Below are 16917 nucleotides of genomic sequence, written 5' to 3'. Positions count from 1 at the left end.
CAAGTGTAGGAGCTAGCTAGCTAGATTATTACCAGATCTAGAGAAGCTGCAGATGCAAATATGATTAATGCATATATGTATATAGTAGCGAGTCAGAAATAAAGGCGTGAGGAATGAAGCCTGGTCCGAGATCGATCATACATGCATGGAATCGAACAAGAGGATCGATCGATCTTGGCACAGCCTCCATTTCTAACGCCAACTTTCTCTCTTCTTCTTCTCTCTATAATGGAGCAATCAAAGGCTACTTAAAGGGAGAGATTGATTTAGGAAAAGTAAAGTGATTAGTAGGAAACAGCAAAAGGACATTGAAAACAAGCTAAAGGCCACATGATAGACAGGTCATATTTGGGACTAAACTAATCTAAAGCAAGTTTTCTAGTCTTCGTCTTGTCTTACTCTTACTCTCTCTCTCTTTTACTTATAATGTTGTGGAAAGTTTGGTGTGTGCACTGAAAATAACGAAACCAAGAAAGGAATCTCCATCTTTCTTGTGATGAAATTTTTGATTAATTAATTTTCTACTACATCAAAAGGACATGCACTCCCATCCTTGTTTGTCGGAATTAAAGTTTTATTTATGTATTAATCATTTTTAAAATTATGTGAAGTGATTACTTAATTATGAGGCATGATGTTTGCAAGATGGGCTACAAAGAATATTGCTTTGTGCTAAAAGACAAGTAGATATGTTGACGCACACGTTGATGCCTACATATATGCAAATTTAATTAATTTGTATGGTTGTTAAGTAGAATCCATTAAACTAAAACATACTAGAATTCGTCAATTTAATACATTTTTATTATTTTATTACTATTACATTCAATTTGTATGCGTTTAGTTAATACTAATCGGTAAGCATCATGCATTAGGGTGTATAATTTTATTAAGCTTAATTCAATTTGTAAAATAGGAACTTCCGAGAAGATATGAGGCAAAGAACTAACAATAAGGGATAAACCAAGAACCCAAGTCAATAACTAATAAAAAGGGCTTAATCGACAAGACGACAAGTAATCAAGGAACTCCCAAGAAGAGATGAGGCAAATATATGCATTCCATGTAATATATCCCATGGATATATGAAGAGTTCAGATAGTAGACCAACCTCTCATTCAAGTACCAAAACGTCAAAACAATCTCTTCATCTCAAACTCAAAGTGTACACCAAATCCCTTAACTTACTATTATCATATATTTGATGAAATGATCACTATATATATACTAACAAATCAAACCACATGGTATACAATACATTAATGTGGTCATTCATTGATCAAATAACATAAACATCAATCGACACATCAAACAACTTTGAAATCCCTACCTCCCACTTTAAACTTAATTTAGTTTTCATCTTCCTCATCACATGGTCCTACAACATCTCTAGTCTCACTTTTTTTTTTTCTTGTTTTGCTTGTTGTGGAAAACACACACACACAAACACGATTTGATTAATTGGAAAGCGGAAAAGAAAAGGTAATGGGATCTTTACTAAATGTTTTGACCAATCATGTCCCTTGTTTTTGGCATAGGACTCCAACATCTCATGTCATCATATATCATATACCCAATAATTTGCGTACACAACTTCCATTTTTCAATCAAGTTTTTATAGTTTATTTTTTAGTTATAGTTTGTAAACAATAAAGAAATTATGGAGTACTTAATAACGATGAACTGCGCACTTGCAATAGAGCCTAATTTTTCCTTAAGGTCAACCTAAAACGCTATGGCCACTTCCATATGAAGATTTTTTCATAAAAGAATAAGACGTTAAACGATGTCGTTCTAGTGTTTTTAAAAATATTAGTATGAATTATAACTTTATTCATCGTTAAAGTAAAAAAATAATAATATCCATTTGCCTTTGTTCGTTTACATTTCACCTACGAGCCATTTTCTAACTAATGACTAGTTCAAGTAACTAATTATGTTATGGATAAGCTATGTGGCAAAAAGAATTAGTTGGAAATCAAATTGATGCGAGCTTACCTTCTTTTAATTATTAAAATAATATAAAGTGAATCTGTATTCCCAAATAAGACGGGTTCTATCATTTTTAATGGTTTTAAAATATTTCAAAAATAATACTACCAATAAATTGCAAAGTTAATGCAGTACTTATTGGGCCTCCATTACCGACCATCCTCTTTCATTATGAACTTTTTAAAGTATTTTATATACGACACCTGTCCAAATTGTAGATTTTTTAATTACTATTAAATAAACAGAGATTTAAAAGATGTGTATTTGAACCCAAGAATTTTGATTTTGATTGTTAACTATTTTTTTATTAAGCCAACACGTACATTAGAAGTTTTTACTATTTTTTTTCCATCTTCATGTCACCTAAATTGTGACTTGGATTAGTAGATAATTGTATAAGCATACTTGAGGTTATCCGTGATGGTATTTTAAGCATTTTACAGTTATAATTTAATTTATTATTATTTTTAGTTCTATAATTCTTTCATTTACATCTAATTCACGATTAAATTTTATAAATAAATTAATATATAATTAATTAAAAAGATAAGTTTTATTAAAATAAAGATTACATGGCTAAAATGGAAAATTGGATACCTAGAATCCTAAGTTTACTTAAAAAAAACAATAAGTGCAAAATTCAAATATTAAATATACATAGTTAAAATGGCCACACAAATAAAATTAAACTAAATTGTACTAGTATAATAAAAATAATAAAAAAGTATAATTGAAAAACTCCTCAAGAGCTCGCCGACTAGGACTCTTGGATGAGTGAACTATGTTGAGAACTCTAACAAAGAAAAAATTTAGAGATGATCAATAATTCATAATAGGGATGCTCATTATAATTCATTATTTTAGAGATGATCAACAATTCATAATAGGGATGCTCATTATAATTCATTATTCCATGAATCTTAAAGAATCCAATATAATTAAACTATATACCCAATTCATTTCTCAAATCCTACAGTCATTGGCCACTATAGTTCCAATTTTTATGATGTATGTTACTCCCGTCAGTATTTATAGCTTTATGTAAATAGCCAAATAAAACATTTCTACCCACTTCATCTAAGTCACATTGGTCTAACTATTTTCTCTTGATACTTTTATAATAAATTATCCGAAAATCGAATCCCAAATAATCCCACGAGTACGTCGCGTTTCTATTCGCCGGTGGAAAGCAAGCGCATGATCGAAGATCACCCCTTCCTCGTGTAACTCACCTTGCATTTTTCCACCTACAATACGTTCCGTTCCACCGAAACGTGATGCTAGGCTTAGGGTAACTGTTGCGGATGCCCTGAGCATATCCTATCATATACGTATTTTTTTAAAAATTCCAATCAATTTTTCCCAAAATAGAGCATTGTGAATGTGGAAGTTATAAACGGTTAGCCCCCAAAATCAACAACTTGAAGACTATCTCGAGTTGCTCAATCTACACTTCCCTTTCACCACATCCAATCTATACATACACACAGCTGTATCTATCACCTCCAACACTAATCTATCCCTCCCAATTTATATCGAATAATTAATGCTTAGCTGGTCGATTGAAGAGGGTTTAGGGTTTTTGTGAATTGTGCGGCAATGGTGGAGAGAAGGAAGAGGAAGCCCCTTGTGCTCGCTTCAACTAAAGCCCTCGTCGATTCCCTGCTCAATTCTCACAGAACCGCAGAAGATGGCGACGGAATTGACCCCGCCCGCTCGCTGCAGCTCACGGCTGGGATTCTCAGAGTTTCCGACGATTCACCTCTTAATTCAGTTGATGCCTCTGTTTCGATTGGGTTGTCCACTGCTGTTCTCAAACAATTGTCAATTACATCAGGATCGCTGGTATTTTTGCTTCCAATCAATGTTTATTGATTATGGTTTTGCACTTTCTGCGATTTAAGTTCGAAATTGCATTGAAATGTTCTTTCTTCAAGTGTGCGTGGATAGTGCACAGCCTAGAACACAGTTAAATATGTAATTATTTTTCTCTCTGCACTACTGGTTCAATCGGGCTGCACTCGTTTGTAGAATGCAGAGAATGTTAAGCTAGGATTACGGCCAAAAATCGGGACTTCTCTGCTGTAGGAGTTTTTGATTGATAAGTGCCAATTGCCTTGTTTTCCTTGTAGGTACTCATCAACAACGTCGATGCTAATGTAAGTAGAATCGGACAAGCAGTGGTCCTGGACCCACCAAATCAAGATGATGGTTCCTTAGAAAACAGATCAGTTATCACGCATGCTCCTAGGACGATGCTGATATTTCCTTCGTACGCTTATCCTCAAACTCAGCCTGGGAGTTTGGATCATCAAGTGGCTTATTTGTCACCCATTCTTGCATTTAACCTCAATTTGCATCAGTCTTGCTTGAAAAATATTGTGCAGCAAGGAGGAGAGAAGCTGTCATCCTTGTTTTTAGTGAAAACAAATGATGAAATAAACGAGAAAGAAAACGAGACCCTTTCTGTCCGAATAGGGCTAGAATCTTGGGCTAAGATGCCAATATATGCCTCACATTTGAGGGCCTCCTTTGTGAAGATACCAGAATGCGGAACCCTTGAACGTCTTAAAACTTGGTCATCTGAAGAAGCTAAAGATCGCCAATGCTTGATAGATTTGGCATTGAATGATTACTTTTCTGTTGATAGATATCTTGCCCGGGGTGATCTTTTCAGTGTATGCATTGACTGGAACTGCAAATCTGAGTTGTGTATCCCTTGCAACCAAGAGATGCAAAATCCCGGTGAACATACAATATACTTCAAGGTCAAAACTTTAATTCTGTGTATGCTCTATTTGTCACTTGAATGCTTGAGGAATTGTAGCACAGCCACCTGCTTGTTTTCAGGTTGCAGCTATGGAACCATCAGAGGAACCTCTTTTAAGGGTCAATCGCCATCAAACTGCGCTTGTTCTTGGAGGAGGGGTTCCGTCTGCCATCCCTCCAGATCCATTGATTCCACAGCCGAAACGTGTCTATCACTTGCAAGATGATGCAGTGCTGGCTCTAGCCTCCATAGTTGCACCAACCTTATTCCCATCAGCTTTGTCATCAAAATTCAGGGTCTCCATCCTTTTACATGGTGCTGCAGGTCTGTTATAAACTCCTAGATTGGGTTCCTTGAAAAATGTCAAGTTACTTATTAACTGTCCAAGAACTTATGATAGCTGTGCAGCTTTCTAATTATGTAGTGTATTTGTGATGTTAAATTTTATCCTTTTACAATACATCTTTTAATTCGTGGAAATTAATAATAGGCAATTGTATTCTTTATTTGGGAGAAATTTTCTGAATTTACTGATTCCAAATTAAATTTTTAGGTTCTGGAAGGAGGACTGTGGTAAGATATGTTGCTCATCGATTTGGTTTACATGTAGTGGAATATAGTTGTCATGATTTCATGGCATCTTCAGAAAAGAAAGTATCTATTGCTCTGGCTGAAGCTTTCAGTGCCGCTCGAAGGTACCTGATACAACTATGATAACGTTGAGCAGTGAGAATCAATGAATCAGCTCTAAAAGATTGCAAAACATAAAATTCCACTTAGTTGTTTTTTTCATTGTCATTTTATTGTTGATTCGTAAACAGGTCTCTTATATTTAAAATGCTTGCACTGCTCTAGATATAGTCCAGCAATCCTTCTGCTCCGTCATTTTGAGATTTTCCGCAATTTAGCTGCTCAAGAGGGGTCGTCCCATGAGCAAGTTGGAGTTAACTCAGAAGTTGCATCTACCATTAAGCAATTCACTGAGCCAATTACTGAAGATAAAAATGGTTATTTTGACAACCTCACAGATGGTGATTCTGTAAGTTTACGAGATGTTGATATAGATACTTGATTATTATCTCTGCCGCAACAATATTCTCAGTCAATATTCCAGGATAGTTTCTATAAGTTTCTTTCATTTCCTTTCTTCCTTTCACTTTGTAGCCGTTAAAAGTTACTCCAACGATAAACCAGCACCCTGTACTACTAGTTGCAACTGTCGACAGCTCTGAAGGTCTTCCTCCAATTATCCGACGCTGTTTTAGTCATGAAATAAAAATGGGAACCCTCAGTGAAGAACAAAGGTCGCAATTGCTGTCCCAGTCATTTCAGCACATCTCTGACCTGCTTCCCGATGTATGTTATCACTTTCATCCCTTCTTTATTTTGCATGTACATCCTGTAAAAGTTGGGCGTTGTGCAAATTAATGTTTGGTGATGCTGCACTAAATCATTTCAAAATAAGGATATCTCTGAAAAGCAGGTTCAGAAGTAAAAATAGTGTATTCTCTAGCATTTATCTAGATAAGATTTTGGCATTCACAGAAAGTAAAACATTAACAAAAAAGCAGCATTGATGATTTATTTGATTAATTGTGACAATCTTTTCCATGAGTATTGAACTGATAATCTCTCATTTCAGACTTCTGTACAAGATCTTGTAAAGGATCTAGTTGGACAAACATCAGGTTTCATGCCCCGAGATTTGCGTGCTTTAATTGCTGATGCTGGAGCAAATATAATATCCAAGAAGCTGGAGCCTGAAAACTCAGTGCCTGGTTCATCGGAGTCGCCATCGGTTGAAGATAGTAAAAATATAAACAATGCACCCCAGGATCTTAGCAAAGAAAATATATTCAAAGCATTGGAACGATCAAAGAAAAGAAATGCATCAGCTCTTGGTACTCCTAAGGTAAAATATGTGACTTTGTGCTGTTTCCTATGCGAAATTAAAGATTAGACATCTCAATGAATTTGTTCTTGTTCCATGCTGTAGTGCTGTACATTTTGTACATTAGAGCTAAACAGATCTGTTACTGTGTTAGAAACTTAACGTAATTAAAAGATAAACATTAATGATCCAATGGAATCATTGTTTTCTTCTGCTATATTTGGAAATCCTACATATGCATAATGCCGATCGTACTCTAGGTACCTAGATAAGTATTAGTACTCTTACTCTATTAGAGACATTGGTTCCTTTATATGCGGCAATCATACTTTCTACTGTAGGTACCTAACGTCAAATGGGAAGATGTCGGTGGCCTTGAGGATGTCAAAAAGTCAATCCTGGACACTGTCCAGGTAAACCTTCTTATAAGTTGATGAAAAGGTCTACATAATAATACACAATTCCCAATCCTGCTGGCTTCTTATAATTTTCATTGATAACTTCACTATACTTGATCTTCTACTCTGTAATTTATAAATTGATATTATTCTTCTGTATGTGATCTGCAGCTTCCTCTATTGCATAAGGATTTATTTTCATCTGGGTTGCGTAAACGATCAGGAGTTCTTCTTTATGGTCCACCAGGGACTGGAAAAGTAAGTTCGTCGTGCTGAATATAATTCCGAACTTTTATCCAGTGCAACTGACTTCAGCCAACCATTTAAAACCTCAGACGTTATTGGCAAAAGCTGTCGCTACAGAATGCTCCTTGAACTTTCTGAGTGTAAAAGGGCCTGAACTTATCAACATGTACATCGGAGAGTCAGAGAAAAACGTGAGGGACATTTTTCAGAAGGTAAAAGGCTTTATTGCTTTCTTTGGTGACAATTTAATAGAAACAACTATACAAAATATTGGGAAACATTTTATCTATTCTGACTGGCATCATTTTAGGCCAGAGCGGCACGCCCATGTGTTATATTTTTTGATGAGCTTGATTCGCTTGCCCCAGCTCGAGGTGCTTCCGGAGATTCTGGTGGTGTTATGGACAGAGTGGTTTCTCAGGTAAACTGTTGGTGTCTGTTTCTACTATATTCGGAGTTTTTTGCAACTCAGTTGAGTTTCTTCACCCTCATAACTGCCCGCCCCATACGACTGAAGTTTTCATATATGCATCCAAGGATGTGCATGATAATGGTAAATGCCTGTGTCTAATGTGATTTTTTTTATTTTCTAGATGCTTGCAGAAATTGATGGACTGAATGATTCTACTCAGGTAGAATTCTTGGCGATATAATTCTAAGCTTTCTTAACTGTTTCGCCCTCGTCTTTTGTATCTTACTCTACTTGCTATTTCTTTTCTCACTTAACTCACATGCTGTATAATAGGACTTGTTTATAATTGGGGCCAGTAATAGACCTGATCTTATCGACGCAGCGCTTCTGAGGCCAGGCAGATTCGACAAGCTCCTCTACGTTGGTGTTAATTCTGAAGCATCTTATAGGGAGAGGTTTTGTTTTCTAACTCTTCATTTCACATTCCAAAAATATATGTAAACTATACTCCTTCGCCCACAAGAGTCTGCTCAATTTGCTATTCTCGTCCATCCCACAAGAATGTGTCCATTCCTTTTCCTGGAAACTATCCCTTATTTCTTCTCTATTCACAGGGTACTAAAAGCACTTACCCGAAAGGTTAAATTGCACGAAGACGTCTCCCTATATGAGATAGCGCTGAAATGCCCTCCGAATTTCACTGGGGCTGATATGTATGCCCTCTGCGCAGATGCTTGGTTTCATGCTGCAAAACGGAAAGTAAGTCGGACTGTTTGTACTGTGCGCTCTCGGTTGCTTTTATTTCATTGGATGAGTGCTTTAATGTGCTGTTTTATCTTTTCATTATTGTGTTAAAGGTATCAGTCGATGATTCAGCTTCATCCCCACCTGATCAACCCGAGGCTGTTGTCGTTGAATACGAAGATTTTATTGAGGTATATGATTCTTATACATGTGAATAGGAATAAGCATAGCTTCAAAGTAATACCAAATGATTCAAATTAATAACTAAATATCAATTTGATTTGTTGTAAATCTTGATGTGTTGTCACCCCTTTTCTGTGAAGGTGTTGAGAGAGTTATCGCCTTCACTATCAATGGCTGAGCTGAAGAAATACGAGATGCTGCGTGATCAGTTTCAAGGCCCATCCAAATAAATCATAGTGAAACCGTTGTCACATTGTATAATAAACACAATTTTCTAATCAATTTATACAAGTTTTAGATTTAATTTGCATCATCCCTGTCTAAGTTGTGTATTTAATTTGAAGAATATGATCTTAAATCAATTCGCAAATCTTCCATTCCAACAGTCATATAACACATTTTCAATGTGAAACAGCTCAAGTGTGAATATCTCAACCTCAAATTTGCAAGTAACGCAATCATGAAATACGAGTTTCAATTAATCCAATATAGATTCACATACTGCGAAGTTACAGACGCAAACCACACAAAATTGAGCAAATATGAACAATGGAATCAACTCCACAGCTAAATGTAAAAGTTCAAATAGTTTCTTGAATATGCAGACAAAGAATGAAGCTACATTTCAACTACCACACGCACGAAACTCCAAATCGGACATATCAATAATCATTCCAAACCAAGCCATCAGAAGAATGGCAAGCATTCAGCGACACTCCATCTACGTTAACTTAGGCTGCAATAGGGGAATCCTGCATTTTAAATGCAACAGCGTCGTCAAAGAGTGTCAGAGCAAGAAAAACATGGTGCTTTTTATAACAATCTGGTGAAGTTCAATTTGGTAAAAGAAACTAGTGCTGAGCATACGACGCAACTCCCAAAGAGACATGTTTCTAAACCATAAACCTCAGGAAGCAAGAATAGGCAGAAATTGTAAGGAATGAAGTCAATATTGAGGCTCTTACAGAACGAAGAAATAAATGGACATTGTAAGCAAAGTGTCAAAATTGAGTAATATAAAAGGACAAAATAAGCAGATATTGTAAGAAACAAAGACAAAATTAAGCACTCCCCCCCCCCCCCCCTCTCTTAAAAATACTAGTCAAAGAAATCCCAAAACTAGAAGTTTCATTCAGCTTCTTTCAAGGATGGCATATATGAAATGAAACAGAGGCTAGATGCACACCTTGGCCCTTAAATTTGTCAATGCCATATTCCATTTTTCTCTAGTTTTTGAACCAGCTACCTGGCCAACTTTTGCCACTTTCGTGAAAGCACCATTCAACCAACTTGTTCCAGCTGTCACGTACCTGTACAGATGATTAGATGTATATTTAGCCTTGAACATTCGAAGGGGAAAAAATGAAAAAAGTTTTAAATGATCACCACAAAACTAACCAAGAGTTGGTAAAGAAATAAACATATAAATCATGCAGTCTATAAACAGCTACTCATTACATGCTTCAACATTTCCGCTACATCAAACTAGACTGTAAATACAGGACATTTTGCTTTTTTCCCATGGGAAAATGTAAGGGGTCTCTAGGTTAATATACAAGAATTTTCAATCTTTTTTTATCACTTATTTGAGTAAAAAGAAACGTAAACAGGGGAACTCCATATAGTGTTTGTTAGAATTACAAACCTGCTAGATTTAACAGCTGATCCAGTATCATTTAATTTCCTTTCTGCAGCCATGAGAGCTGACATGGTTTTATCTGACACCTGAAACTTTTGATCCACAGATTTCACTTTCTCATTTACAACGGTAATGCCAACAGTAAATTTTTCTGTTATCCCAACTCTCTGGTCAAATGAAATGACTCTGGCTGATGCATTGGCAGTCAACTTATGCTTTTCATCAAAGGCTTTAGCCTTGTTTACAGCATCCTGACCAATAGCTGAACCTTTTGCAATCATACTTGACACAACATCTTGGGCCTTATTAACATACACTCTCCCACTGTTTGGGCTCACATTTCCCTGCTAAGAAATGAGAGGAAACCATTATTAAAATTACAGATTCCAGATCAAATAGACTGAACTAAATTGGCTTTAGCAAATTTAAAAAACACTTCAAGAAAAATATTCATATGTATTGTCCTGTTATTTCAAGACGCCGGTGAGAGACTCTGTTGGCCATTCTAATTGATAAATAAGTTCTGGCGTAGCCTAAAATAGGACATCAGTACATTTTATTACCTCAGCAACTGGAGAATTATTCCCCTGAGATATGCTTGCAGTGTTTTCACTGACTTGCAGTTCCTGAATACACAAGACACCAATTAACTTCATGACATTGTGGAAAAGAACAAGAAATCATCAAAATTGTATATGAATGTTACCCGAGTCTCTGGTTGAGGTACATAATTTTCTGTAGGTGTGATGCTAACAACCTGGTCCACTATTGTTGCACCCTGCAAGACACATGTGAGAGAATTTGAAATCAGGAATAACTATGAATTGTAGTAAGTTTTAAGAAAGCAACTGTAAAAAATACTCAAAACAAGGCCAAAAATCAAGCCAATAAAGGAAAATCAACTGACTGGACAAAAAACAAGAGCATATCAAATAAGTGCAGCATGAGATAACAAGTTTCAAACATCATGAATTACAACTTCATATACAATAATACTACAATATTACAATTCTGACATTTATTTACATTCTTCATTAAATATATTGTACACTATAATTGGAAACAAATGATGGCCGCATTAGCATGAATTACAACTTAATATACAATTCTGATATTTATTCAGATTCTCCATTCACGTATTCAGACCATACTAGGTATAGCTGTTAACATATCAAATCATTCAGGTATAGCTGTTAACATATAAAAGAAATGAAGTCAAGTACACCTACAGCATGTTAGATATGGTACTTAAATTAAGCGGTTGAAATGATTGAATAGCATGGATCATAGAGCTTTAAGGACACCTTTAATAACAGTTTGTACTTTAAAATAATTGAATTTAAGAATTTTGCTACAATAAGATCTTAAAATCATTTAGGATGTCTGTAACTTTTTATAAAAGAAGCTTATACTAACTCTTAAATCTTATTTTGAGGGCATGTAAGATCTTTTAGAAAGGAAAGAATTACTAAATTTTCACAAAAACACGATATGTGTCAATGTCAAACCAAGAGAATAATGTGTAACACTCATTTTGTCATGCAATCCCAAGCCAAGTGGGAAGAAAGAAGTGAGTAAACCAAGCTTATTCAATAAGGATATTATTCATCCGCTCTATAAACACACACAAAGGAGTCTAAGATTCTAACATGACCTCTTAGAAACAACCAAGATAATTCAACATTTTCACCTAGATGGCGTAGAACAGATATGCTGTATTCCGGAAAATATTTTTCAGTTTTTATGAAAAACTAACAGCTTTTGTGACTATTAGATTAAAGTAAGATATGTTAATTAACTTAATTAGGATAATAAAATTTCAATTGAATTCATAGTCTAAAGGAACAAAGGTTTCCATTTCGTGAATTATGTTTAAGCAGTAAAGTACATATCAGACCTTACCCGGGCAACGAAAATGTCCCGGGCAAAGGTTGGAGCACCAGGACTTGCAGTGGTAAGTCATACCGCAGAGAAGAGCTTGAACAAATTTGAGAGAGAGGGTATATGACTTCTAAAAGTCTAACCTACCACACCTATAGTCTACCCACCATAATTTTCGAGCTTGAGAGATTAATCTAGGCTAGTTGGAGTTGTAGTTGTTCCGAGACGAGACACATCTATTTACGCACAACTTTTGGAATTAGACACATCATTTAGGGACTCTTACTTATGTACTGCTATACTTAGTACCATTAGGTTCTAATAACTTTGACTCCAGTCAACCAAGTTCCAACAAAATTTGGCACAAATTATTGGTAGTTACAGTTATTGGTAACAAAGGTTATTCTTATTTTTTGTAGATAGCTAGCTAACTGACAGCTGAACCAAGTTTCCATTCTAACTTATGTCGAATTTCAAGATTTATGTACAATCGCAAAAAATAAACAGGAGGAAGAAACTTATCAAATTCAAAGGCGTAGATAGAGGAGATTACCGATAACAAACACGCTATTTCAAGCGCCTTTGGATCTTTAAAAGTCACAAACGCAGTTTTGGACTGCCCAGGCTCTCTGCAACCACCTCAAATTAAACAGGAAGAATAAACTTATCAAATTTGAAGGCGCAAAGAAAAGAAGCCGCCAGAAAACATTAAAAGAAGAGATAAGAAAAGAAATCGTACCTGCAGATCTCAATGTGCTCAATTTCACCGGAAAAGGAAAAGAACTCGTGAATTTCTCTCTCCGTAGCTAGATCCGATACCTGCTTTACTTGAACTGTCCTTGTCTGCTAAAAAAGTTTCTGTTAAAAATCAAAATCAAAAATCACCATTGGAATCAAATATTCTGTGTTCATAATCTTACTGGCATTGTCGATTAAATTTCGTCAGATCTCCTTCAAATCTTTTCGAGAATCGCTCAGCAATAAGGCGTGAGCTCACAATCCGTACTTGCACGCCCACTGTGTGTATTAGTGCGTGTAAATTTGCACGTATATAGGGAGACGAACTCTTGGAGAGAGAGAAAATTTGCAAAAGAATGTTGAGCTTCAAATTCATTTCGGTTTAATTTCACCTGAATTAATAATTGCTAATTTCGGTTAATTGCATCAGCCTCCTTACATTTCTCCATATATACAAAACAGCCCTAACCAAACTAATGGCGTTAATTAATTTCCACGTATCACCATTTTGTTTTTCATTTTTCTTTATATTTTTTAACTCAATCTTCATTTATTCATTATTGTGAACAAATTTCTTTAATATTATCTTATTATTTCAGCGACGAGAATATCAACCAGGAGTCCGATTTATGAAATTTATGTAATTTCATACGTCTATTAGATAATGTCTCATTTTATCATTTCAAAACATCTATAGAATTTTGAATTTTTATTTATTTGTTTTTATCATTTTAGGTAACCCGACTCAAATTTTATTACTATCATTTTCCATTGTTTTGATATATTTTCTAAAATCCATCTAAGTGAAATTGGAATTTTAAATTGTAGATAGGGAGAATAGTATAGATGGAGTGAACACCAATATTGACTATTTGTTTATCATTTTTTAAGATCATCTTTTGCACATTGCACTATTCTCAACAAGTTTTTCGAGAATATCAATAGTGTTGTTGATTAGACTTTGATGATAACAACATTTATACACGAGGAATAACTCTCTAAAGTGACATTTATGAATATTTGCGGCAAGTACATTTAGTATAAGAAACTACTTATAATATTGTATAATTGGATAGAATGCAATAATGCAAATACTTTTCTTGTGATCATATAATAATAAAAAGAGCTAGTTGATAGATAAGATTCAACGATAATAATAAAAATAATAATCAATGGCATGAATTTTCAACGGTCAATTGCATAAGCCTAATTAGGCCATATATATACCAATGATACAATGACACAGCTTTATTTAGTGGTCTGACTAATCGCAATATTATATTTTGGTTCGATTATAATGTTGATTGATTTTGGGGGATATTTGCAATATTTTAAAAATTGTGAGGTTTTCAAGATATTACGTTTAAGAAAATATTTCAATTTCAAATGTAATTTGGGATTACGTTTGGGGAATATTTTCCAATTTTTTTTGGCTGAGAATTCCAACACCTATTAAATGCTAGAACTTGGATTGATTTTAATTGGGTGGGTATGTAGCGGTCTAGGTTTCGCTCACGAGTCATGTCATCATTCTCTCAAATTGGCTGATGTTTATCCCACGTCATTGATGATGTAATGCGTTCATGATATCGGCTGGCGTGTCAATGTATTGCATAAAATTGAGCCTTTCACGATTGCGAATTGTGCTTGAAAAACGAATGCTTATTCGGCATTCAGTTTCTTGGCGAAGTCTCTTGTAGACATACAAAACTAACTCTCTTCAGTGCATCATAACAAGCTGGAAGTCGATGATATCATATTTTATTTCATATTAATTTATCGCTGGCTATAAATTGTATTTGTGCATGTAATTTTGAATCATCCCTTGTGCATATTCCATAGTTGCGGCCATCTCATTAGGCAAAAGGTGTGTGTCTTTTGCACGAGCACGTGGCCACGTTTGATATAAACTCTCGTCACGGTACAAGTGTTCACAAAAAAATTCTTCTCACCCTTTAAGGGATCATACACATGCATGGCAAGTAGTACTTCAAATGCATTTTATTAACATTGATTTGTAATTACATAAAGTGTTTGCAAATGCTTAGAAAGAGGGAACCTTAATTTTCCAAGGAATATTCAAGCACAAAGCAACAAGAGTGCTAACCCTATCAAACCAAAGAAGAATGCGATTCTCTTTCTTTTGAAGACCAAATCCAAAAGAAAACTATTAACTTGTGCCTCTAACCACGTTTCACATAGTACATACATAATTATGAGAGTATATATATGTGTAGAAATTGATTGAAGGGAGACAACTAAATCATTCTTCACCAAATCAAAAATACAAGGAGCTCTTTTCAATATATATGGCGGCACAATCAATTGATCAAAATATTGCTTACGAGGAATTTGAGCCTTTTTGCAAATGGCAGCGTAAGGAGGATCGTGACGTTCTTGAAATCCACCTCCCAGGTAAAATATACGGTTAATAATTAAACTACACTAAAATCTAAAATTAATCCAGTACATTTGCTCAAAAATAAAATGTGTTAACTTTTAGTCCTAAACAATATGTTTTGGTTTATATTTAAGAGCTCCGTAAAAAATTAATGGTAAACAGTGTTTTAAAATCCAAATTTGGTTTTGTAGATTTGCACATAAACCTATTTAGTCCTAGACAATATGCTCTAATTCATATTTATCTTATCAATCATGTTAAAACGTGGTTGGCTATTAACCATCTTTAATAAAATTGATATTTTATATAAAGGTCATAATGAAATTGAAAATATAGTAAAAAGCTTGAATCAGACTATAACTAACGGTTCATATAGCGAATAAATTAATAAATTAACTAAAGGTCATAATGAAATTGAAAATATAGTGCTAATTCAGTTATAGTGCTAATTTGAATAAATTCGCTAGATTAAGAAATAAAATACTTTATGGCTAAATATATTGCAAAATGTAAAAAAATATTACATAATTTAAAAAATTCCAATTTTTGAAATAAAAATGTAAAAATGTCACGGTCGTCCTTTGGTAGTGCTTAAGCACAGTTAGAAGTGCACACAACCTTGCAGCGCCGTGCACTAAAATTTGTTTGTTTTTTCTCTTCATAAAAACATTTGAAGATTTCAAAAAGGAGCAGCTGATAGTGCTAATCAGCAAGCACGGGGTGCTGAAGATTTTGGGAGAAAGACCAACCGATGCATCGAAATCGAAAGGCATCAGATTCGACAAAGAGGTGGCTGCACCCAACACCAAATACGACACTCACTCCATCCATGCTAAATTCGTCGATAACAATCTCATCATCACATTGCCGAAGGCCAAACCCGAGCCCACGCTGAAACCGGCTGCAGCTGGAGCCCAGGAGAAGGCCAAGGCCGCAACTCCGTCTATCGGGGGAAACGCAGCAGCGAGCCTCGCCGTGACTGTTGTGGTTGCGACGGTGCTAGCTGCTTATGTGCATTTTATGTACAAGTCCACGGTTGAACGTATATGAATGTATAGTGAGTTGTTAAATGAGAAATCCACTTACTAAAAATAATTGTTGAGATATGTAATGATAAATAATTAAAATATTAATTTTCTACCATGAGTATGTATTTTAGTCTATATAAATTAATTCATGATGCAACACTAACTATTTTAAATTTAGTATTCTAGTATAGCTTATATATCTTTCAATATAAACTTAGATACAACCAAATTGCAATTATATATTGTTGATCAGATTGACAATACGCATAAATTCTTAGATTGCGTTGTGTAGCAAACTTAGATTACTTGAATTTAGTCGGAAGGGATCACCTACAACAAATCCTAAAACCTACTCACAACAAAATAAAATGGATCCTACCATCACTTATTAAAATTGCTTATGTTTATATGATTATTTTATTTTGTTTTGAGTGTGTTTTAGAATTTGTTTTAGGTTTGTTTTACGTGAATGTTACTGTATTGTCATATAATTGTAATTATAATTTTGGTGGTTTGAGTTTCTTTATTTTGGCCTATTTGTATTTGATATTGATTTAGATTGATTGAGGTTTATTTATTTTGGTTTTGTCCGAT

At 34.8% G+C, this 16917-nt stretch overlaps 3 protein-coding genes across 6 annotated transcripts; 2 read left to right on the top strand and 1 right to left on the bottom strand.

Moving 5' to 3' along the window:
- Positions 1 to 3372: 3372 nt before the first annotated feature.
- Positions 3373 to 8949, top strand: PEX6 (peroxin 6). Of its 2 annotated transcripts, XM_089068802.1 has the most exons (16): positions 3378 to 3837; positions 4125 to 4760; positions 4843 to 5086; positions 5316 to 5457; positions 5618 to 5801; positions 5927 to 6118; positions 6405 to 6674; positions 6995 to 7066; positions 7223 to 7309; positions 7387 to 7509; positions 7608 to 7718; positions 7891 to 7929; positions 8043 to 8164; positions 8324 to 8468; positions 8567 to 8644; positions 8777 to 8949. In XM_089068802.1, the coding sequence occupies exons 1-16, from the start codon at positions 3592 to 3594 to the stop codon at positions 8864 to 8866; spliced, it is 2781 nt and encodes a 926-aa protein (XP_088924928.1). In that variant the 5' UTR covers positions 3378 to 3591; the 3' UTR covers positions 8867 to 8949. The 2 variants fall into 2 exon arrangements, with proteins under 2 accessions (XP_088924929.1, XP_088924928.1); XM_089068803.1 differs by lacking the exons at positions 8324 to 8468; positions 8567 to 8644; positions 8777 to 8949 and having other exon boundaries at positions 3373 to 3837; positions 7666 to 7718; positions 8043 to 8169.
- A 144-nt stretch (positions 8950 to 9093) lies between these two features.
- On the bottom strand, positions 9094 to 13273 carry LOC125214873 (binding partner of ACD11 1-like). 3 transcript variants are annotated; one of them, XM_048116076.2, is made up of 8 exons: positions 13077 to 13273; positions 12896 to 13002; positions 12710 to 12785; positions 10982 to 11053; positions 10839 to 10901; positions 10282 to 10622; positions 9823 to 9946; positions 9094 to 9388 (listed from the first exon to the last, which is right to left on the bottom strand). In XM_048116076.2, exons 1-8 carry the CDS (start codon positions 13080 to 13082, stop codon positions 9368 to 9370), a joined length of 810 nt encoding a protein of 269 aa, XP_047972033.1. In that variant the 5' UTR covers positions 13083 to 13273; the 3' UTR covers positions 9094 to 9367. The 3 variants fall into 3 exon arrangements, with proteins under 3 accessions (XP_047972033.1, XP_047972034.1, XP_047972035.1); XM_048116077.2 differs by having other exon boundaries at positions 10282 to 10619; positions 13077 to 13272; XM_048116078.2 differs by having other exon boundaries at positions 12896 to 12999; positions 13077 to 13272.
- A 1864-nt stretch (positions 13274 to 15137) lies between these two features.
- Positions 15138 to 16438, top strand: LOC125214877 (inactive protein RESTRICTED TEV MOVEMENT 2-like). Its single transcript, XM_048116083.2, has 2 exons — positions 15138 to 15309; positions 15972 to 16438. The coding sequence occupies exons 1-2, from the start codon at positions 15204 to 15206 to the stop codon at positions 16343 to 16345; spliced, it is 480 nt and encodes a 159-aa protein (XP_047972040.1). The 5' UTR covers positions 15138 to 15203; the 3' UTR covers positions 16346 to 16438.
- Positions 16439 to 16917: the final 479 nt, after the last annotated feature.

Source organism: Salvia hispanica, chromosome 3, assembly GCF_029641045.1.
Source record: "Salvia hispanica isolate PSC_SH4W2 chromosome 3, Shi_PSC_v1, whole genome shotgun sequence".
Lineage (NCBI taxonomy): Eukaryota > Viridiplantae > Streptophyta > Magnoliopsida > Lamiales > Lamiaceae > Salvia > Salvia hispanica.
The sequence above is the reverse complement of the archived record's forward strand: the minus strand, read 5'-3'. Positions and strand labels throughout refer to the sequence as shown.

Coding starts and splice junctions, on each gene's coding strand:
- LOC125214877 (XM_048116083.2), top strand. CDS start 15,204: ATGGCGGCACAATCAATTGATCAAAATATTGCTTACGAGGAATTTGAG. Junction 15,310..15,971: donor TCTTGAAATCCACCTCCCAG/GTAAAATATACG, acceptor AAACATTTGAAG/ATTTCAAAAAGGAGCAGCTG.
- PEX6 (XM_089068802.1), top strand. CDS start 3,592: ATGGTGGAGAGAAGGAAGAGGAAGCCCCTTGTGCTCGCTTCAACTAAA. Junction 5,802..5,926: donor ACCTCACAGATGGTGATTCT/GTAAGTTTACGA, acceptor TTCACTTTGTAG/CCGTTAAAAGTTACTCCAAC. Junction 6,119..6,404: donor TCTCTGACCTGCTTCCCGAT/GTATGTTATCAC, acceptor CTCTCATTTCAG/ACTTCTGTACAAGATCTTGT.
- LOC125214873 (XM_048116076.2), bottom strand. Junction 10,902..10,981: donor TACCTCAACCAGAGACTCGG/GTAACATTCATA, acceptor TTGTGTATTCAG/GAACTGCAAGTCAGTGAAAA. Junction 9,389..9,822: donor TGACAAATTTAAGGGCCAAG/GTGTGCATCTAG, acceptor TTTAAAATGCAG/GATTCCCCTATTGCAGCCTA.